The sequence below is a fragment of the Dendrobates tinctorius genome, unplaced genomic scaffold, assembly GCF_039654945.1.
Source record: "Dendrobates tinctorius isolate UK_male_01 unplaced genomic scaffold, ASM3965494v1 ptg000041l, whole genome shotgun sequence".
In the NCBI taxonomy this organism is placed as follows: Eukaryota; Metazoa; Chordata; class Amphibia; order Anura; family Dendrobatidae; genus Dendrobates; species Dendrobates tinctorius.
The window spans coordinates 6,682,766-6,705,234 of NW_027361709.1; the positions used below are offsets into that span (position 1 = coordinate 6,682,766).

A 22,469-nucleotide genomic window follows, 5' to 3' on the forward strand; every position below is an offset into this window, starting at 1 on the left:
CAGACCCCATATCAGAACCCATAAATAAGTACAAACCCCGGAACCAGACCCCATAATTAGACCCCAGCCCAGAGCCCTAAATGCGGCACTTTACAGTATATAGTCGCGTCTCCCCACCCGGGACTGACAGATGTCGTCCTGACAGCACACTGTGTGTGGTAGTGCCCCAGAGAGCGGAGGTCTGCAGGATGGGAAGAGCGACTGTGAACTCTGCCCCCCAGTGTTTCCTCTGACGCGCGCTGACAGCCGTCACTGGATGATGAAAGAAATCACTGCAGCAAACTGCTCCATGTAATATCACAGCAAATTACAGGTCACAGTGGGGTCCGCCAGAGGGTGTCACAAATACGGCCTTTCAAATTAGGAGGGTTCTATATCTAAATGGCTGATCTCAATATCCACTCAACTAACCTGACTGACAGCTCCTCAGTGTCCCTCCTCCCTGCTACTGTGGAGATCTCACTGCTCAGTATATGATGCAGCTGTCAGGCTTGGTCAGTGGAGATTTAGAAGTATCAGAGGACACAGAGGAGCTGTTAGTCATACTAGGTGAGTGGAGACTCAGTAGCAGGGAGAAGGTACACTGAGGAGCTGTCAGGCATACTAGGTGGGTAGAGATTCACTAGCAGGGAGAAGGGACACTGAGGAGCTGTCAGTTATATTGGGTGAGTGGAGATTCAGTAGCAGGGAGGAGGGACACTGAGGAGCTGTCAGTTGCACTAGGTGAGTGGAGATTCAGTAGTAGAGAGGAGGGACACTGAGGAGCTGTCAATCACAATAGGTGGGTGGAGATTCAGTAGTAGAGAGGAGGGACACTGAGGTGCTGTCAGTCAAACTAGGTGGAGATTCAGTGGCAGGGAGGAGGGATACTGAGGTCCTGTCAGTCACACTAGATGAGTGGAGAATCAGTAGCAGGGAGGAGGGACACTGAGGTGCTGTCAAACTAGGTGAGAAGAGATTCAGTAGCAGGGAGGAGGGACACTGAGCTGTCAATCACAATAGGTGGGTGGAGATTCAGTAGTAGAGAGGAGGGACACTGAGGTGTTGTCAGTCAAACTAGGTGGAGATTCAGTGGCAGGGAGGAGGGATACTGAGGTCCTGTCAGTCATACTAGATGAGTGGAGAATCAGTAGCAGGGAGGAGGGACACTGAGGTGCTGTCAAACTAGGTGAGAAGAGATTCAGTAGCAGGGAGGAGGGACACTGAGGAGGTGTCAGTCACACTGAGTGGAGATTCAGTAGCAGGGAGGGACACTGAGGAGCTGTCAGTTATATTGGGTGCGTGGAGATTCAGTAGCAGGGAGGAGGAACACTGAGGAGCTGTCAGTTATATTGAGTGAGTTGAGATTTAGTAGCAGGGAGGAGGGCCGCTGAGGAGCCGTCAATCACACTGGGTGAGTGGAGATTCAGTAGCAGGGAGGAGGGACACTGAGGTGCTGTCCATCACACTAGGTGAGTGGAGATTCAGTAGCAGGGAGGAGGGACACTGAGGTGCTGTCCATCACACTAGGTGAGTGGAGATTCAGTAGCAGGGAGGAGGGACACTGAGGTGCTGTCCATCACACTAGGTGAGTGGAGATTCAGTAGCAGGGAGGAGGGACACTGAGGTGCTGTCCATCACACTAGGTGAGTGGAGATTCAGTAGCAGTACCATTCTGATGTGTTCTATTAAACGTTTGCAGTTTGAATTATAACTTTTTCATCAGATACATCTGGGGTGTTTTCATGGATTTTCAGTGTGGACATCCAGCAATGATGATGCCTGTAGTGCGCTGCGGAATATCTGGGCGTCAGAGATAAATCATCTGAAATGAGATTTTCTAGTAAACAATTATTAGTGATGATGTAATCCGTCCGTGATCCTCCATAATCGCTCGTCATTGTTGGTTACACGCCGGGAGCCTCGCGTTCAGTAATTATCGCTTCTCTCGGAAGAGGATTAGGAACAATGATGAGTGGGATCATCAGAAGGAAAAAGCCAATGTCAGCGGGGGGAGGCGGCGGGCCGGGAGCCGCACATTCCTGGGGCCTGAAACCTTCCGTTTTTGGGGCTCAGCTGTAAATATTTATACACGGAGGTCTCCATCTCTGCTGAGTCACTGCCTCCTGACAACCGTCTGACATCTAGTGAAGCCGGCCGGGGACATGACAACTACACCCATCATTGTACGAGAGGTTGGGAGGGATGGCTCTGGGGACCTTTAGGCACACGTCCCATTTATTGGGCCGGATATGGCGGCACTTTTTATTATCACTCTAGGAAACACTCGCGACTAATCCACAGCTGTATAATACCGTCATACAGTCAGGGTGAAGCGGGGCCAAAACTAGATGAGGCAACGCTGTGGGGTCTTCCTCTAGGATTACACCGGCTGCGGGGGGGACGCAGCGAGGATCGTGTTCTTTAATTACATCATTACCTGGAATGATCATCATGATCCGGAGGGACAAGCGGGATAGTGAGGACATAAAGGGGGCCTCCTACACGCCTGCAAGGAATGAGACCGCCGAGCATGGAACAGACTATCATTCCTCATGTACAGATGCTCGTTTTTATGGGAAGCACATACCATTCACTTCTATAGGACCAGCAGAGCGCCCCCTACTGGTGTGCCCTGTGCCCGTCTAAACAATAGAGGGGGCACAGCACTCACTAAACCCTTGGATGGTGGTGGAGACGTCTTGACACGTCCCGGGATTAGTCATTTCGTCTCCAGACAGATGGGGAGAGTCTGGGTGCGATGTGTCACTGCCACCTGGTGATTCCATCACTTCGCGCCCCGGCACTCATAGTGCTGGCAAGATGAGCGCCATGTCAGCAGCTGCACAAAATATCTATCAATTGTTTATTTTTTTTCTTTCACCCTTTTATGGTGTACATTCTTTTTCCCTAATGACTTGATTTATTACATTTTTGCACAAATTGTGATAAGTTTTGAAGACGCTAATTGACAAGTAGATAAGGGCAGATGAAAAGTGGAACGGCTCCACCCAATAATGTGTGACTTTTTAAGAACTTGCATTTGATAATGAGGAAAAATCACTTAGATCTAAACATGAACCGAACAAGATCTAATTGTGACGCGGGAAAGAGCGGCGCAAACATAAGTATCACAGACGGAAAAGAAAGGCGCTAATGATGCTGTAATGCCCCGGTACCTTATACTGGTCTTTTCGTCTGGCAGGATGAAATCGGGGATGACCTGAGGCCGGCAGAGACGACTTATACAGCACCTGAGGGTGACAATAAATCACTCTCCTTTAAGTGGATAAAGGCAGGCACAGAAAGTTGAGGCTTTGGATCAGGGTGTGTAAACTTTTGAAACTTTAACCTAATGGCCCGACAGTGAAAAATTAAAGAATAGCTCTGTTAAAAGAAAAAAAAAAAATACCGTTTTGTGTACACAGTTCCTACACAGATCAATATGTCTCCATGGCTACAGACTACAAATTCAATCTGTCAAGAAGGAACCAAGGTGTAATAATAAAAGATAGACCATATAGATGGTTGAGGCCTGCGATGCCACCACACCGACGCGCGTTTCAGAAGAAGTGCCTTCTTCCAAGGGGGGAATGAAGAAGGCACTTTTTCCCTGGAAGGCATGTCTGCCGAAACGCGTGTTCCTGAGCTACGCCCTCTTAATCTAGTAATTTATCCAACTGGGCGTGGTCAAAAAGTTGCTCACAGAAGGATTAGGACCACGCCCAGTTACTAGAAAGGCTAGCTTCATAGACAAGGAGAAGGAGGCCATATCTCATGAACGGAGAGGAGCAGGAACAAAGGAAAAACATCACCGTATTCAGGAGAACAGCGGCATTCACACCAGGTTAAAATATATATGTGATGTTCATTCCCTTTGAATTCCTACTTTACAAGAGTTTAAACGGTGATAGCCGGGGACATAAACCTGATGATCACAGGACTCGGGATGAGCGCCTGCCCCGCGCTCAGTACCAGCGCGGTGAGGAGGATCCAGACTAATGAGACCCTGGATGATACAGTAACGTCTTCCTCTCTATAATCGCTCATTATGTGGAGGTGTCTCACAGCCCCGGTAAGAGGATAATGTCTCAGGAATGCGGCTCTGCTCCGGGGCTCGCGCTGCTTGGGACTCAGTGTTTCTTGATCAAACAGGGGCAGGGTCTGCACGACAGACCCTGAGGGATGAATGTTCATCTGAAACACTTAGGAGAAAGTATTTAATGGGATTGTTTGGATAGGAAATTGTACTTTTTAAGATCCTGGTTGATTAATCACAAATTGCCACGTCTGTAACTTTGCATTAGGGCTCATACTCACATGCAAGAAACTCGGACGAGTCTCGCACGTCAATACCCGGCATAGAGGCGAACAATAAAATTATGTCTAACTGCAGCCACCACTAGGGGGAGCTCCCTGTATACAGAGATACATAATAAGATCCTAAAATGAAGAAGAGCAGCATCCAGTCCGGGTGAAGAAGCATATAAAATTTATTATGCCAATGAAAACATACGTTTCGACCATCACAGACCATGCTTGAAAAAGACCATGTGATGGTCGAAACGTTGTATGTTTTCCTGGCATAATAAATTTTATATGCTTCGTCACCCGGACTGGATGCTGCTCGTCTTCATTTTGTGATTTCTCATGTCCAACTGGGTCCCTGGACTTAGAGCGCGCATCCTTTGATCCTGTAAGTGCTGTCAGCCATTTTCTATTTGCTGCACCTAATAAGATCCTGTCTGCAATCACCACTAGAGGAAGCTCCCTGTATACAGAGATACATGATAAGATACTGCCTGCAGCCTCCACTAGGGGGAGCTCCCTGTATACAGAGATACATAAGATCCTGTCTACAGCCACCACTAGGGGGAGCTCCGTGTATACAGAGATACATGATAGGATCCTGTCTGCAGTCACCACTAGGGGGAGCTCCCTGTATACAGAGATACATGATAAGATCCTGTCTGCAGCCACCACTAGGGGAAGCTCCCTGTATACAGAGATACATGATAAGATCCTGTCTGCAGCCACCACTAGGGGGAGCTCCCCGTATACAGAGATACATGATAAGATCCTGTCTGCAGCCTCCACTAGGGGAAGTCCCCTGTATACAGAGATACATGATAAGATTCTGTCTGCAGCCTCCACTATGGGGAGCTCCCTGTATACAGAGATACATGATAAGATCCTGTCTGCAGCCACCACTAGGGAAGCTCCCTGTATACAGAAGATACATGATAATATCCTGTCTGCAGCCTCCACTATGGGGAGCTCCCTGTATACAGAGATACATGATAAGATCCTGTCTGCAGCCACCACTAGGGGAGCTCCCTGTGTTATGAGCTCATTTTCTGCTCCACCAGTTGAGAGTTCCTCTTCCGTTCTCCCTCTGGTGGTGACGAGAGGTGGTGAGGTTGGTTTGAGTGGTAGTGATCTGCCACCTGGTGAGGAAGATAGTGATTGGATCTCTGGAGTATCAGACTGGATATAAGACAGCCGACGCCCTATCCTGTTGCTGATGATTCAGTCTGTTTCTCAGGTCAAGGACTCAGCTCTGTTCCAGTCTTCTAAAGATAAGTTTGTTTTTTGCTAATGTTCACACTTGCTCTTGTTGGTCTTTTCAGTTTTTTGTGTGGTCAGCCAGCCCGGCTGGGCTGTGCTGAATTTCCACTCTTATTTGCCAAATTGCCTTTTTTTTGTCCCTTATTAGATTGGCCTCTTTTTGCTCTGTCTCAGAATATTTCAGAGTGCTGATATAGTGGGAGAAGTCTAGTGACTTCAGGGTTATTTTTGCTATCAGTTGTGTTGGACATTTTGTAGGGTTTTTTGGCAGACTGCAGACAGTGTCTTTCCTTTCCTGTCCTTTCTAGTTAGTCTGGCCCCATCGTTTGCTCAGCCTATTTTCCTGCCTTTGTGTTTTTCATCTTTTTTCACCGTCAATACATGTGGGGGGCTGTCTCTCCTTTGGGGTCTGCTCTGGGGCAGTTAGTTTTCCCCTTTTCCTTCTTTAGGCTTATTTAGTTTCTCCGGTTGTGACGAGGCGTCTAGGACCAACGTAGGAACGCTCCACGACTGCTGCTAGTTGCGTGTTAGGATCAGGGGTCTGCATAGTTACCAACCTCTTTGGTTTTCTGAGACTTAGCTTGTGTTGTTTTTTTATTTCCTCCTCGGCTACCCGTTCATAACAGAATCACCAGCCATACCGCAGATTCTAGGGTACTCAAAAGCAGGAAAAAAAAAAAAAAAAGTGTCAGAATTTTTTTTTTATATGCATTTTTTCCTCTTTTTCTCTGGGGCCGTAGGAGGAATTTTTCCTTAATGGAGATTAAGCAATTGTCTGATCGTGTGGAGCAGCTCGCTGCTGAAGTGCAGGGAATTTCCGCCTATCTTGCTCAGTCACATGCTGTTGAACCCAAAATCCCCACTCCTGATGTGTTTTCTGGGGATTGGTCTAAATTTCTGAATTTTAAGAATTGTAAATTATTTCTTGCCTTGAAGCCTAACTCATCGGGGAGCTCCGCGCAGCAGGTTAAAATTGTCATCTCCTTGCTGCGCGGCGATCCCCAGGATTGGGCGTTCTCTCTGACACCTGAAAATCTTATTCTGACTAATGTGGATGCATTTTTTCAGGCCTTGGGGTTGTTGTATGATGAACCTAATGCTGTTGATCAAGCTGAGAGAACCCTGTTGGCATTAAACCAGGGTCAGGATCCTGCAGTTATATTGTCAAAAATTCCGAAAGTGGGCGGTCCTTACTACATGGAATGATAGTGCATTGGCAGCTCTCTTTCGGAAAGGTTTATCAGAGACTGTAAAAGATGTTATGGTGGGATTTCCTGTTGCCTCTGGTCTGGATGGCTCTATGGCATTAGCCATTCAAGTTGATCGGCGTTTACGTGAACGTAAAAATACACGGGAGGCGCTGCCGCCTTTTGAACAAACATCTGAACCTATGCAATGTGATGGGGTTTTGTCTAGGGCGCAACGTCAGGAGTTTAGAAGGCGTAATAAGCTGTGTTTTTTCTGTGGAGACGCCTCTCATACTATTTCTGTCTGCCCTAAACGAGAAACGTTTTGCACACACATTTGCTGTGGGCAGTGTACAACCTAAGTTCCTTTTGGCAATTACTCTGATCTGCTCCTTGTCCACATTTTCCACTAAGGCTTTTGTGGATTCAGGAGCAGCGTTGAATCTGATGGATTTGGACTTTGCTAAACGTTGTGGTTTTTCCATGACGCCACTGCGGACGCCTATTCCTTTGAGGGGTATTGATGTCACTCCGTTGGCGGAGAATAAACCTCAGTTTTGGACCCAGGTGATAATGCGGGTTGCCCCAGACCACCAAGAAAATTGTAAATTTTTAGTGCTGCATAATTTGCATGATACTATTGTTCTGGGTTTTCCCTGGTTGCAAACTCATAACCCAGTTTTGGATTGGAAATCTGTGTCTGTGGTGAGTTGGGGTTGTCGGTGTGCCTTTAGTGAGGCTCCGGTGTTTTCCACCTCTCCTCAGTCTCATGATATTCCTGATTATCTGGCTGATTTCTCTGATGTATTTAGTGAGAATGAGTCTGCATCTTTGCCTCCTCATAGGAGTTATGACTGTGCAATTTAGTTGATGCCTGGGTGTAAATTTCCCAAGGGTCGGCTTTTTAACTTATCTGTACCCGAGCACGAGGCTATGCGATCCTATATTAAGGAGTCGTTGGAGAAGGGTCATATTAGACCATCCTCGTCACCTTTAGGTGCTGGGTTTTTTTGTGGCCAAGAAAGATGGTTCATTAAGGCCTTGTATTGATTATCGTTCCCTTAACAAGATGACTGTTAAATATCAATATCCGTTACCTGTGATGTCTGATTTATTCTCCAGAGTTAAGAGTGCCTGCTGGTTTACTAAGCTTGACCTCAGGGGGGCGTATAATATTATTCGCATCAAGCACGGGGATGAATGGAAGACGGCGTTTAATACTCCGGAGGGACATTTTGAGTACCTGGTGATGCCTTTTGGGCTCACTAATGCCCCTTCTGTCTTCCAGTCCTTTATGAATGATATTTTCCGAGACTTTGTGGTTAAGTTTTTGATCATCTATCTGGATGATATTTTGATCTTTTCTAGTAATTGGGATTCTCATGTGGAACATGTTCAGACTGTGTTCCAGATTTTGAGGGAAAATTCCCTGTTTGTTAAGGGATCGAAATGCCTCTTTGGTGTACAGAGGATTTCATTTTTGGGATTTATCTTATCTCCATCGACTATTGAAATGGACCCGGCCAAGGTACAGGCCATTTATGATTGGGTTCAGCCTACTTCTTTGAAGGCTGTCCAGAAGTTTTTGGGTTTTGCTAATTTCTATAGTAAATTTATAGGTAATTTTTCTGGTATTGTCAAACCACTGACTGATCTGACCTAGAAGGGCGCTGATGTGCTGAATTGGTCTCCGGAGGCTATCTCAGCATTTCAGGGAGCTTAAGCGGAGGTTTACTTCAGCTCCAGTTTTAAGGCAACCTGATGTCTCATTTCCCTTTCAAGTGGAGGTGGACGCTTCTGAGATTGGTGCAGGAGCTGTTTTGTCCCAAAAAGACCCTGTGACTTCTAAGATGAATCCCTGTGCCATCTTTTCCCGAAAGTTCTCCCCATCTGAACGCAACTATGACGAAGGGAATCGGGAATTGTTGGCCATGAAATGGGCTTTTGAGGAGTGGAGACATTGGTTGGAGGGAGCTAGACATCAATTTGTGGTCCTCACCGATCACAAGAATCTGACTTATCTGGAGTCAGCCAAACGCTTGAATCCTAGACAGGCTAGATGGGCCTTGTTTTTCACGCGTTTTAATTTTGTGGTCTCTTTTCTTCCGGGCACTAAGAATGTTAAGGCAGACGCCCTTTCTAGGAGTTTCTTTGCCGATTCTCTTAGTGTGACCGAGCCTACTACCATCTTAGGTGAGGGGGTAGTTCTTTCTGCCATTTCGCCCGATTTGAAACGCGCCCTGGAGGAATTTCAGGAGGATAAACCTGAGTGTTGCCCTATGGGAAGATTGTATGTTCCGGACCAGTGGAGAAAGAGAGTAATGTCTGAAGTCCATTGCTCCGCATTGGCTGATCATCCAGGTATTTTTGGTACCAGAGATTTGGTGAGTCCGTCTTTTGGTGGCGTGCCTTATCTCGTGATGTCAGGAATTTTGTACAGTCCTGTGGGACTTGTTCTCGGTCTAAACCCTGTTCTCGTTCTAGTGGGTTGCTGATGCCCTTGCCGGTGCCCAAGAGGCCATGGACCCATATCTCAATGGATTTTATTTCTGATCTTCCTGTCTCTCAGAGAATGACAGTTATCTGGGTAATTTGTGATAGATTTTCGAAGATGGTCCATCTTGTACCACTCCCAAAGTTGCCATCTTCCACTGAGTTGGTACCCTTGTTTTTGCAACAGGTGGTTCGGTTACACGGGATTCCTGAGAACATTGTGTCGGACAGGAGTCCAGTTTGTTTCCAGATTTTGGAAAGCCTTTTGTTCCAATCTGGGAATTCAGTTATCCTTCTCCTCCGCGTTTCATCCCCAGACTAATGGACAGACTGAGAGAACAAACCAGACCCTGGAGTCTTATTTAAGATGTTTTATATCTGCTGATCAAGATGATTGGGTCTCATTTTTGCCCTTGGCCGAATTTGCACTGAACAATAGAGCTAGTTCTGCCACCTTGATGTCGCCCTTTTTCTGCAATTTGGGTTTCATCCTCGATTCTCTTCAGGGCAAGTGGAATCTTCGTCCTGCCCAGGTGTGGACACTGTGGTAGAGAGAATGCAGCAGATATGGGACCAAGTTGGTGGATAAGTTGTCACTCTCTCAGGAAAAGGCCCAGCGATTTTCCAACCGGCATAGGACCATTGGTCCCCGGTTTAAATTGGGTGATATGGTTTGGTTGTCGTCTAAGAATATTCCTATGAAGGTTGCATCTCCAAAATTTAAGCCAAGATTTATTGGACCTTATAGGATTTTGGAGATTCTTAATCCTGTTTCTTTTCGATTGGCTCTTCCAGTTACGTTCAAAATCCATAACGTATTTTAACAAATCACTGTTGAAGAGGTTTGCTGAGCCAGTAGTTCCTGTGGCGGCACCTCCTGACCCTGTCTTGGTTAAAGGCAATGTGGAATATGAGGTAGAGAAAATATTGGATTCTCGTTTGGTTAGACGGAGACTCCAGTATTTGGTCAAATGGAAGGGTTATGGCCAGGAGGATAATTCTCGCGTGTCTGCCTCTGATATTCATGCCAATAAATTGGTTCGTGCTTTTCACCAGGCCCATCCTGATCGACCTGGTGGCATGGATGAGGGTTCGGTGACCCCTCCTCAAGGGGGTTGGGTACTGTTATGAGCTCATTTTCTGCTCCGCCAGTTGAGAGTTCCCCTTCCGTTTTCCCTCTGGTGGTGACGGGAGGTGGTGAGGTTGGTTTGAGTGGTAGTGATCTGCCACCTGGTGAGGTGAATAACGATTGGATCTCTGGAGTATCAGACTGGATATAAGACAGCCGACGCCCTATCCTGTTGCTGGTGATTCAGTCTGTTTCTCAGGTCTAGGACTCAGCTCTGTTCCAGTCTTCTAAAGATAAGTTTGTTTTTTGCTAATGTTCACACTTACTCTTGTTGGTCTTTTCAGTTTTTTTGTGTGGTCAGCCTGCCCGGCTGGGCTGTGCTGAATTTCCACTCTTATTTGCCAAATTGCCCTTCTTTTTGTCCCTTATTAGATTGGCCTCTTTTTGCTCTGTCTCAGAATATTTCAGAGTGCTGATATAGTGGGAGAAGTCTAGTGACTTCAGGGTTAATTTTGCGATCAGTTGTGTTGGACATTTTGTAGGGTTTTTTGGCAGACTGCAGACAGTGTCTTTCCTTTCCTTTCTAGTCTGGCCCCATCGTTTGCTCAGCCTATTTTCCTGCCTTTGTGTTTTCATCTTGCATCACCGTCAATACATGTGGGGGGCTGTCTTTCCTTTGGGGTCTGCTCTGGGGCAGTTTTCCCCTTTTCCTGCTTTAGGCTTATTTAGTTTCTCCGGTTGTGACGAGGCATCTAGGACCACCGTAGGAACGCTCCTCGACTGCTGCTAGTTGCGTGTTAGGATCAGGGGTCTGCAGTCTGCATAGTTACCAACCTCTTTGGTTTTCTGAGACTTAGCTTGTGTTGTTTTTTATTTCCTCCTCGGCTACCCGTTCATAACATCCCTGTATACAGAGATACATGATAAGATCCTGTCTGCAGCCACCACTAGGGGGAGCCCCTGTATACAGAGATACATGATAAGATCCTGTCTGCAGCCTCCACTAAGGGGAGCTCCCTGTATACAGAATCCACGTGCAGTCACCACTAGGGGGAGCTGCCAAACCAACAGTCTCTAGCACATGGGCTCCGCTGTGAGAGCATCAGTGTCACCGAGTATTTTGGCTGCGGTGTGCCGGGATCCTGGTCGAGCACCGGATTCTCACCAGTCTGGTCACCTTTATAGCAATGATTACACCCTGGATAACATTGCATCACATCTGCGGCTGCAGAGCTCGCAGTCTATAGAGGCTTCTGAGTGACAGCGATGGCGGCGTGGGTGTAATCTGCGATTCAGGGCTGCAGGAGGAGAGGAGCTGCTGCTTCTCAGGATGACACCGATCCCATAACTGTAGGGCAGGATCTACTTTGCACCGGGAGAGATCAGGTTCTGTTCTATTCAATGGCTCAGACATTCTGCACGGAGGCATCCGCCGCTCCCTCAGGTACAGGCAGTCCGGTGTCACAACTTGTACAAATCGCTCACAAAATAGTTTTGTCATTTCCTATAAAACTATGTCATAACGCCTGAGCGAGTGCACATGACAGATGGACAGATGTGATCAGCAGGAACCATCACTGATATCCACTGCTGAAGAAAACACAAGTCAGATATTCTGAATACTACCCGAGTGCTAATACTTGTACGTACTTGTTACACCATGCTTTATACTGCAGTCACGTCCAGTGCTGTATGGCCTCGATTGCTCAGCTACCTCCCCGACTCCTCCATTCACAAGCGCTTGGACGAGTTTTCCTGTGCTGTTTAGGATAGATCCGCTGTCCGGCTCCACTTACTCCCCCCTGTAACATCATCTGTCGGGGGGGCCACATATGCAGAAGACTGTCGCACAAGCTCTAATGTGTATTGGGGGGCTCTAGTCTTTGAGCATCTGGTTGATGGGTCAGGTAAATACAACATTTGCAGCTCTGGTTGTGACTGGTGTATAAAGCATGATGTAAAGCGTGGCTATACCTTAGGCTTTGCTCCATGGGAGAGTGGCCCTTATACTACAATGGGGCCCTCACCCAGAAGCGTGAAAATCTGACACATGCCAGTTAGTCAGCTGTGCCACACGTCTCCTACGCTCAGGCCGCTCACCAGGGGGTTTCTGCACCCGCCAGGACTCGTCTTGCTCCTCACAATTCCTGGAAAGTTTCCACAACCGAAAAATTTGTGGTTAAAACACAAAAGACGATGCAGAAATCCACCCGGCCCTGCGAGGCTCGTAGCCCAAATCTGTCTGTAGCCTCGGGAGTCTTAGAGCACCCAGTACAATTGGTGCGGAGCCAGCGGCGGCCCTGCAGAGGGCGTAGCTCCCTGCAAAACCATGGGCACAGCCCTACATTACACCCCGGGGTACAAACACATGCGGCAATGGATACAGAGGGAGAGCAACAACCCCCTCCTGGCACATCACCCTCGTGGGAGATCCTTTGTACATTTACTGTCCATTAGATAGTCGGACACATAGAGGCTCCTAAAAGACAAGTTTATACTTACAGATTTTTCTTGCAAATATTTTTGTTTTTAGTGCCATTTTCCACACATTTTTCCCTAAATATAGCAAAAGTGCATGTGCAAAAAAAAAAAAATGCATTAAAAAAAAACCATGCGGTAAAGAATCTGCATGGGGGAAGCCTAAATGGTCCACATGCCCTCTGTCTGCTTCTGCGTGCTGTAACAATGGCTGCCTGTCTGCTTACATAGCCATCAACCTTCCGACTGATTTATGGAGGCGGTGTAATAAATCTTAAGCTTCGGAGGACACCGAGGTGACGTTACTTGTAAAATGTCTGCACCTCGAACATGTCGGGACTTTCTATAGTAACCAGAAAACAGCCGGGGGGCAGCATCATCTCTGCTAACGGAGGGACGGGGGATCCTGCTACTGAGATTAGAGGGTATGGCCACTGGAGGGCGCTGCTGTAGAGCAGATCTCAATGTCAGCTGCAGCGGGAGAGCATTAAAGGGGATGAGGGCCTTAAAGGGGTATCACAGTGAAGTTCACTGCTACATCGGGAGGCAACGCCAATTCTACAGATGCACGATCTATAGGTATCTTGCATCCGTCCTGATATAAAGGTGAACAGAGCCAGGGAACGTATATTAGGATGGTGCCATCATTCCAAAATACCATGTCAGACCAAAAATAAAAAGTATGGCTGTAGAGACGCTGTCACGCAGAATAAATCGATACCTTTGGTGTGGAAATCCACCAGGCCATTGCTGAGGAATTCAGAGTTGAGTTTATTTGCAAATGAGCTGCAAAGTGCATTGGGGCGTGTCAAAGCACTTCCAACCATCTCCCGTCCTCACTCCCTATTTTCTGCCTGATGAGAATGATTGACAGGTCCTGTTTATCAAGTAGCAGGGTGCGGAATAAGGAGTGAGGGTTTAACAGCTGAAAGTGCTTTGACACGCCCCGATGCACTTTGCAGCTCATTTGCATATGAACTAAAAGCCAGAATTCTACACCAAAGCTGAAATAATCTGTGAAGAATATCTGGAAATCCAAGATTACCTGCAGCGTTACCTGTGATACGGACGGCATCGAGCGCGAAGTCGTCAGCACCAATCACACTGATTAAATTAACTTTATTCCATGTTTTCAGCAATTCTGGGAACAGACGCAATCTTACAAGTTCTACCGGGTGACATGTTCTGCTGCAGCTGCATAAACGTTACATAGATTAAAAAAAAAAAATTTTTTTTCTTCACAAGCTTTTTATGTAGATTTTATGGCGTTTAGAACCGCAGCCAGTACATCGCATTGCGGATACGGTTGTAGTCGGGAACCTGCTCGACGGGACCTGAGGAAAGACAAGAGGACGGTGCAATGAGTAAGACTGCACCTGCGGCTCAGACTCCAATCATCCGTGTACCCCGAAGCTGGCACTTACCGACTGAAGCCACGGCAGGGCACCGATCATACAGGTATTTGGAGCACACGTCCCTCAGTGTCTTGGCATTGATGGCCTGCAGGAAGACACATCGGATAGGAACATTTCATCCTTACAGCACAATTTATGTGTTCAGCCCCAATTCACATTAGCAAAAAGAAAGGATCGAGCAAGATGAATTTCTATAGTCAGATCATTTTATTTTCTAGAGAAAAAACTGCACCGACTGAGCATTCAAAACACATGCATGCTCAACTGAACTGAGCATGCATAGGGGACGGTCGGGAGAGAGTTTCATTTCCTTTTTTATCTGATGTAAGGTTATGCAATGTCTTTGGAAATAAGAGCTGCTAAAACCGATCTGTGCAGCCTGATCTCCAGTGGTCTGCCATCCACACAAACTATAGGGCAGCACAGGGGGTGCGACTGCATTCTGGGGACACAGCAGCAGCTTCGTGACCACCCGCAGACCAAGCATTCAATACTCACATCAATCCTGGAATTCCATTCCTCCAAGGAGATGCGCTGGCCATAAGCCAATACCTGGCGCCCAATATCCTCACACACAGGGGTTGTTCCTTTAGAAGGATAAAAAAAAACCCCCACAAAGAAGTAATAAGCTGAGGGATCCACCATCATAGGATTTCCCTGCAGTTAAAACCCCACTTACCATCCAGCTGTGCCACCAGTGCCGTCTTCAGGGTCTTCTTAGCTTGGGACACTTCACCGTCTGTTGCGCTGGTACAAAGACGCATCCTGTGGTACAGATCGGAAAGACACTAAGGATTTTTCTATCGGGAGCGACTGATTAGTAACTTGTGTTCTATGTAATACCACATTTCCCCTATGGTGGCGCCGCAGAAGGATAGGAAGCCCGCTGCCAAAGTCCACTGATAGCTGGGAACCTCTTAAAGGGTTTTTTCAATTTATCTAATATTGATGATCCCACCGATCTGCTTTAATCAGCATAGAATAGACGCCAGGACAACCCCTTTAACAAAAAAAAACCCTTCATGCTTCCGCAGCACTATCTGCCCATCTCCTCACCACTCTCCCTGAGCAATATGGAGCATGTCCTCAATACTATGTTTATCAGTCACGAAGTGAAGCCCGAAGAGTCCTGTGTCGGAGTAACGGATATTGAAGGACTGGAAGCTCTGGCACAGATTGTACTCGGCTGCAGCTCTCGCGACATTGCTGGAGAGATTCTAAAAATAATAGAAAAAAAAATAATAAGTAAAAATCTCCAGACGGTTAATGAGACATCATTTCATTATTTATGACTATTTCTTAATTAAATAAAAAATTCTTAATTAAATTAAAAAAAAATTCTTAACTGTTTATTAATGGGATGGTCCACTATTAAACAAATCCCCAATAAGGCTACTTTCACACATCAGATTTTGTGCATCAGGCGCGATGCGGCGAAAAGTGTAAAAACCGGATCCGGCGCCTGTTGCCACCGGATCCGTTTTTTTCCCCATAGAGTTTCATTATCGCCGCATCGCGCCTGACGCCTATGCGGCGTATCCGGTTTTTGCCAGATCCGGCAAAAACAGCCGGTCCGGCGTCTGGAAAAAACGTTCTCTGCAACGTTTTTTCTCAGCGCCGGACCGGCTTTTTCCACAGCGCATGCCCGGACTCTGTGAATGTTAACCCCACAAGTGCCCGGTGAGAGAGAGAGATCTCTCTCTGTCACCCAGACACTTGTGAGAGATCTCTCTTGCCGGGCACTTGTGGGGTTAACACTCACAGTGTCTGGGTGAGAGAGAGAGATCTCTCTGTGGGGTTAACCCCACAAGTGCCCGGCAAGAGAGAGAGATTCTCTCGCCCGGACACTGAGTGTTAACCCCACATGTCTCTCTCTCTCCAACCCCCTCTCCTCTCCCCTCCCCTCTCCTCTCCTCTCCCCTCCCTTTCAGCAGCTGTCTCTCTCAGCGGCTGTCTCTGTCCACCTCCTGCTGCGGCTCCTTTAAATCACGTCCGAGCCGTATCAGACGCCGCACACACATCCGGTGTCACGGCTGCAGGCCGGATCCGGCGGCCCGGCTTTTCGCCGCACGCCGCCGGACCCCACACACCGGATGTGTGAAAGTAGCCTAAGAGGCCCTCCAAAAAAAAATTAATACTCACCTCTAGTCTCGTACTCATCATTATATGTCTAACTGGCCTCCTGACACAAACATGTAATGGAGGTGTCACAAGAGCGCTGCAGCCAATCAGTGACCGCTGTTTGGCTGCAGAATTCACATTACGCTTAAGCGAAATGCACGTGTGGTATTAAGGTCTAAACTATTTTCTCAGTAGAGGAGAACGCTGTATTTACTCTCCTTACCTTCCCGCCTCCATATGTAGTATCGTAGTTGCTGAGGATGGTGTTGGCTAAGGCCAAAGCGACGTTATCAGCGCTGTTCCATCCCGGTCCGTCAACTGCAATAGCAACGTGAGCCAAGGGCAGGTCGTCATTACGGGCAGAGAGCTAAAAAAAAAATCAATAGATAGATCAAAAGATCAATATTACACAGAAGAGAAGATAGTGGGGTCATATGGTGCAAGATGGAGTTGCTCATACTGGACCCAGCAGATCTGTCAATGATTTGCTGGGTCCATACAATGATTGGATGAGCCATACAATCACTGATGGAGCAAGACATTGCTTAGGAGCTGTGTACAATGAACAGTATATGATCTTTAATTTGGTTTTAGTTCAGATGCAAAAAGGCTCAAAATTCATATACTCACTGCGCTTCCTGTAAACCTACACGGGGCGAGCACAGGGATGATGACTCCATCCTCGTATTCTGAAGAAAGGCCGCCAAAGTGTCTGTGGGCGAGTTCACACAGCTCCTTGTGATTGATTCCTGAAAGTATGTAAATTACATACAATATGTGAGATGTAATAAATCATTTCCTCCTGTAACATGGGTCCTGCAGGCTGGAGGGATTGCAGACGGGGTTTATATTACTTTATAGGACCTATGCAGGATGCAGTGTTACCTCCTGCTGCAGCAAGGACCATATGAGGAGCCTTGTAGTGTATGTTGATGTACTCCAGAAGGTCGGCCCGTGTGAACCTCCTGGAGGAAGAGATCATAATAGATGAGTACTTGTCCCAGAGACCATCCACGACTGTCACTGAATATTAAATAATGTCACAGACAGAGCGATGACTACATTTCCCGATTTTGCTTACTTTATATTTTCTGATGGGCCCACAATGGTTTGGCCGAGGGGGGTTCCTTGAAACGCGGTGGCGTGGAGATAATCGAATGTCACCTCCTCGAGGTTAGAGTCGAGCTCCTGCATCTCCCTCAGCACCACCTCTCGCGTCTTCTCGATCTGAGAGTCCTCCAGGCTCTTATTCTGGACCACGTCGGCCAGGATCTCAACAGCTGAGAACAGAGGGAAAAAAAAAAAAAAAAATCAGACACTGGATTTCCAGTCCTGGGAGACGGGAGCCACAAATCGAATAAGGAATTAGAGATAACGCTTGGCCCACACGTACGATCGAGTGATAAGAGGCAAAGGAATATCCGGCATGTCTGAGCTCATTTTGTCGTCTCCTGCTACCAGGGACCATTTGTTACATCCATGAAGCCCACAATGAGGTCCTTACCTTTAGGCAGATCCTTGGACAGCGCCTTAATGTAGACAGCCGTCTGCTCCCGGGTGGTGTAAGTACTGAGGTGGGCTCCCATGCTCTCCACCTCCTGCTCCAGGGCGGCCTGGGGGCGCTTCTTTGTTCCCTGGATGAAAGAGATTTAATAGAAAAAAGTTTATGTTTTATCATATATTACTTGTCAGTGGGGCACAATGGTAGGAACCACTGACACGAAGCCGCTGTCAATCTCTTTAAGTGGTTCTAAGCGGTGTGCAAGTCCAGTTATCACCGACAGCTGATAGTCATTGCCTCGGCACGGCAGTAGCTATCATGTCATGCCGTCTATGTTAATACTGAAGGCCCCCTGTCCCCATCACTACCATCTTTGTACTCCTATGAAGCTTTACATCGCAGGTTAAACCACCCTCGCGTTTGGCCGAAAATAAAAAAAAAATATATATTCTGTATCGCCATGTTCATGAAAGTTCGAGCTTTGAAATGTGTAACATAGAAAAAAGTCAAAACACCCAAAAATGTCAGGGTTTTTTTTGTCACTGCAACGACCAAAAAAAAAAAAAAAAAAAGAAAACTACAATAAAAAAAATCAATCAAAATGTTAAATATATTATGTGGGATGATGGACAGGGAGATATGGGGACACTATGTTAGGTGCTATGGTGGATGGGTGGTGTGCGTCCTTCTCTCAGAGCATGGATTGAATTGGTAAGTTCTGTTATACCGTATGAACGAACGTGATATCAGAACCGGGGCTGTCCAGGGAAATTTGATAAAATTTGGGATAGGTGGAACTCCTCTCATCTCACCATTTTAGTACGTAGTGGTTCAGTACCACCATAAATACTATGGTTAAAATATTTCGCGTTATCCTATGGCATCAAATGGCTATTAATAATGCATAACTGTGCTTGGCAGTGTGTTTGTAGTAGTTGCAGTTTAATTAGATGTGTAATATTTTGAGATATATATTGCCAAATGGATATAAAGACAAAATGTTCTGCTCACTTGTTGATTTGGTTTATTATCCTTCCAGCAAAATACATGGACTTATGAATCCAAAACTTGTAAGGATCTACTATGCAAGGTTGCTGTTCCTTTATAGCTGTTTGGTCAAGTGTATGTGTATTACTTTGGCTATATTCATGTGTGTATATGATGTTGTGTTAGGGTTAATAAACAAATTTAAAAAAAAAAATAATGTTAAATATAACCCAAAACTGTATCAATAAATACTGCATCTCGGCACATGAGAAGAGGGTCCTCATACTGCTCCATCAATGAGAAAAAAAAAAAATGTTGCACATCTCAGAAAATCAATTTTTGGAGTTCTGAATTTTTATTAAAAAACATGAAAAATATATAAGAAAGATATTTATAACAACTAAACAAAAAAATTCAGAATCGCAGAGGGGGTGAGCGGTTTCCACTGTTTCACCCAACTTGGAAGTTTTGTTTTCTTTTCCCTTTTTTCAGGACATTATAAAACAGTGATTAGAATCAATAAAAACAACAACAAACAAAAAAACGATCACTCTTTGGTCGACGTCGACAGAAAGATTAAAAAAATTACTGGGAGAGGGAAAAAAAAAGTTCAAAACTGAAAACTGGCTCCAACGGAAAAGGGTTGGTCATTTTTGCGGACTGTGGTCACCCCGTGGGCCTCGCCCCTGAGATCAGGCTACTCCTAAATGACCACTCTGGATCTCTGACTCCTGTAGGAAGCGGCAGCATCACCGCCGACACCACAGACCTGCCGGTGACCCACCGCTGTATAAGAGAGGAAGATGGCGGCCGCTCTCCTCGCTCTGAATGGAGCTGTCTCTCACCTTGAAGGCCAGATGTTCCAGGAAATATCCCACTCCGTTGTTCTTTTCATTTTCATAGCGACTTCCGGCAGCAATCCACACACCGACCTACAGAACAGGCAGAAATAAAATGGATGTCCCAAACCGTTCCTGCACCTATATCTATGACAAGATCTCTGCTTGTTGTCAGTGAATGCATGATTCCATCCCAAAGGGAATAAACGTCTTCTGCTGCCACCAGGACATCAGATGTCTGCCATGGTCAGGAAAAAAAAACACGATTGCTCCAGTTCACTGACGGCAGGCAGAGGTCTTAAAAGTGAAACGGAACCTAAAGGGGGTCATCAATATCAGATGGGTGGGCGCCTCAACTCCTGTGGCGGCCATATGAAAACAGTAGATGCAGCTCAGCTCCATCCTTCTAAGGTGCTGAATCAGCTACCAACGCAATGAACAGGAGCGGAGCAGCCACTACAGAGTGTACAGCGCTGTATCTTGTGTCCATCTGGTCACAGCTGATCAGCAGGGTCACCGTGTGTCAGCCGCGCACCGATCTGATACTGGGGACCCAAACTGCAGACAGGTCATCAATAGCCTAATCACTTCTGAATATGTAAGCCTAGCGACCAGTGCGGGACGGGCTCAAGCCCCGAGCCAGCACTATAGGCAGCAGATGTCATCTGCCTATAACAGTAGTGATCAAGGCTAGGCTCTAGTCGCTGCTGTTAACCCCTTAAAGGCCGCAGCATTTAAGGCACATGGTCCCATCCTGGGCACCCACGTTTCGCCCTACTGCACTACAAGTCCTGCTACAGAACACGAGCCCTCATATGGCCATGTAGGCAAAGAAATAAATAGCTCGGGCTCTTGTAAGTGGAGGAAGTAATACAAAAGCTTAAAACATATGTCAGTGGCAGGAAGGGGTGAAAGACAGTTTGTTAGAAAGGGGCAGGATATCGGGACTTACGGTGCATGTGGGCTGTCCAGACTCCTCAGAGGCGACGCGCAGCCCATTCTCCAGAGCGCTGACCTGGGTATCGGGAATGTTACTTAATGTTTGCGCATAGGAGACGGCGCTGCGGCTCCTCTTCACACCTAACAGTGCCGACTGCAAGAAGAAAATCATAAAAGGATTACAACCCACCAAACCCACTGCGTGTGTCCACCTGCCGTCATCTATGCGGGGGGGGGGGGGGGTGAATAAGTGAGCGTCACAGACACAACCTCTGTTGCTTCTATGAAGTATTATACATCAAGTGAAGGATTTGCTGCTACACTACTGAATAATTCTACTGCTGCTTCCTAGAAAATGTTTTATTTCACCTTGGTGCTGGATTCACAGCTGCACTGTAAAATACTGCTTTATAATGTTCTCTATTGCTGCTGCTTTACAGCGAGTGTTATCTCAACCTAGCGCTGGATTCACAGCTACACTGTGCTCAGTACTGCTGTATATTTCTCCTGCTACTGTGGCTTCCTGGTAAATATTTCACACAACCCTAGTGCTGGATTTGCAGCTGCACTGCACAATACTACGGTATAACATTCTCTATACGACTGCTTTACAGAAAGTGCTATAAAGCTAACACTTGCTCTAAACCAGTAGCATAGAGAATGTTATGCAGCACTACTGAGCAGTGCAGCTGCGACTCCATTTCAGTGAGCGGTTGGCGGATCATGGTTTTATTAGTGATGCCCTCAGATTGTTACTACATAGAGACACAAGCCCATTAATCCCTCGCGTCGCGTCTGTCCGCGCCTCTCAGCGCACAGTGAAACAATGTAACGATCCCTGCAGCTGCGTCACATGCACACGACCAATAGAGGTTCACAGCGTCCCTGCACCCCAATCGCAAGTCCTAATCATAGGACATTAATTTGTATTCCTGAAAAAGATTGTTCAGAATTAATAAAACACAGGTGCACTATATGAACAGCGCCCCCTCCCTGTCCCCGGGTTGTGTCTGGTATTACAGCTCCAACACCATGAAGAAACAAGAGGCAGAACTGCAGTACCGGACACTACCTGAGGGCCGGGGGGCGCTGTCTGTAGTACAGTTATATCAGGTCCTAGAGATTATACAGACCCTACACTAGAGACTCAGATCCACAGGAGCGGCCGCCGGGGAATCAGGGGTTAATAGCAGAGAATCACAAAAAGCAACAAATCTCTTCACACCCCAATAACCGAGAAAACAACCGGGAGATGAGAGCGCAGGACGGCACCGAGCACCGGCGGCCTCCGGTGTCCTGGGACTGGGTGACCTTCACCGCACACAGCGGCGGCCTCTCCACACAGCAGCCCGGCCACCACACAACAAGAGATGTCGCCCCCCACGGACCACCGGGACTCCCGCCGCCCGGTACCGAGCTGCACCTACCGAGCGGGAGGAAAGAAGGACCCGGCCCGCAGCGCCGCCGGCTCTGTACACGGCCGCCGCCATCTTCCAGGTGACAGTGAGACAGACGAGCGCATGCGCATCAAGACACAGGAAACGAGAAGTGTGACACTACATTGTAAGAGCGCCCTCTGCTGCTAGGAGGTCAGTAGTGACAACTACACAGCTAAGAGTACGTGCACACGCTGCGGATTGGGGTGCAGATTCATCCGCGCGGATTTGCCTGCGTTTTTTCATCTCAATGGAGGAGATGGCAAACCGCAGCGGAATCCGCAGAAAGAATTGACATGTCAATTCTTTCTACGGTTTTGAAACCGCAGCAAAACCGCGAGGAAAAATCTGCACCGTCTGCACTGCGGTTTTTAATATCCATAGGATATTATGGTACTGTACACCGCAGCAGAATCCGCAGCGTGTGCACATACCCTGAAACCGCAGTGTTTCTGTA

At 47.0% G+C, this 22,469-nt stretch overlaps 1 protein-coding gene across 1 annotated transcript; it reads right to left on the reverse strand.

Annotated features, from left to right (window-relative positions):
* Positions 1–13,873: 13,873 nt before the first annotated feature.
* Positions 13,874–22,161, reverse strand: UQCRC1 (ubiquinol-cytochrome c reductase core protein 1). The gene is made up of 13 exons (XM_073575069.1): positions 22,004–22,161; positions 20,590–20,730; positions 19,644–19,730; positions 17,815–17,944; positions 17,392–17,590; positions 17,196–17,275; positions 16,941–17,059; positions 16,534–16,677; positions 15,246–15,406; positions 14,869–14,954; positions 14,688–14,776; positions 14,199–14,274; positions 13,874–14,108 (listed from the first exon to the last, which is right to left on the reverse strand). The coding sequence occupies exons 1-13, from the start codon at positions 22,064–22,066 to the stop codon at positions 14,044–14,046; spliced, it is 1,440 nt and encodes a 479-aa protein (XP_073431170.1). The 5' UTR covers positions 22,067–22,161; the 3' UTR covers positions 13,874–14,043.
* Positions 22,162–22,469: the final 308 nt, after the last annotated feature.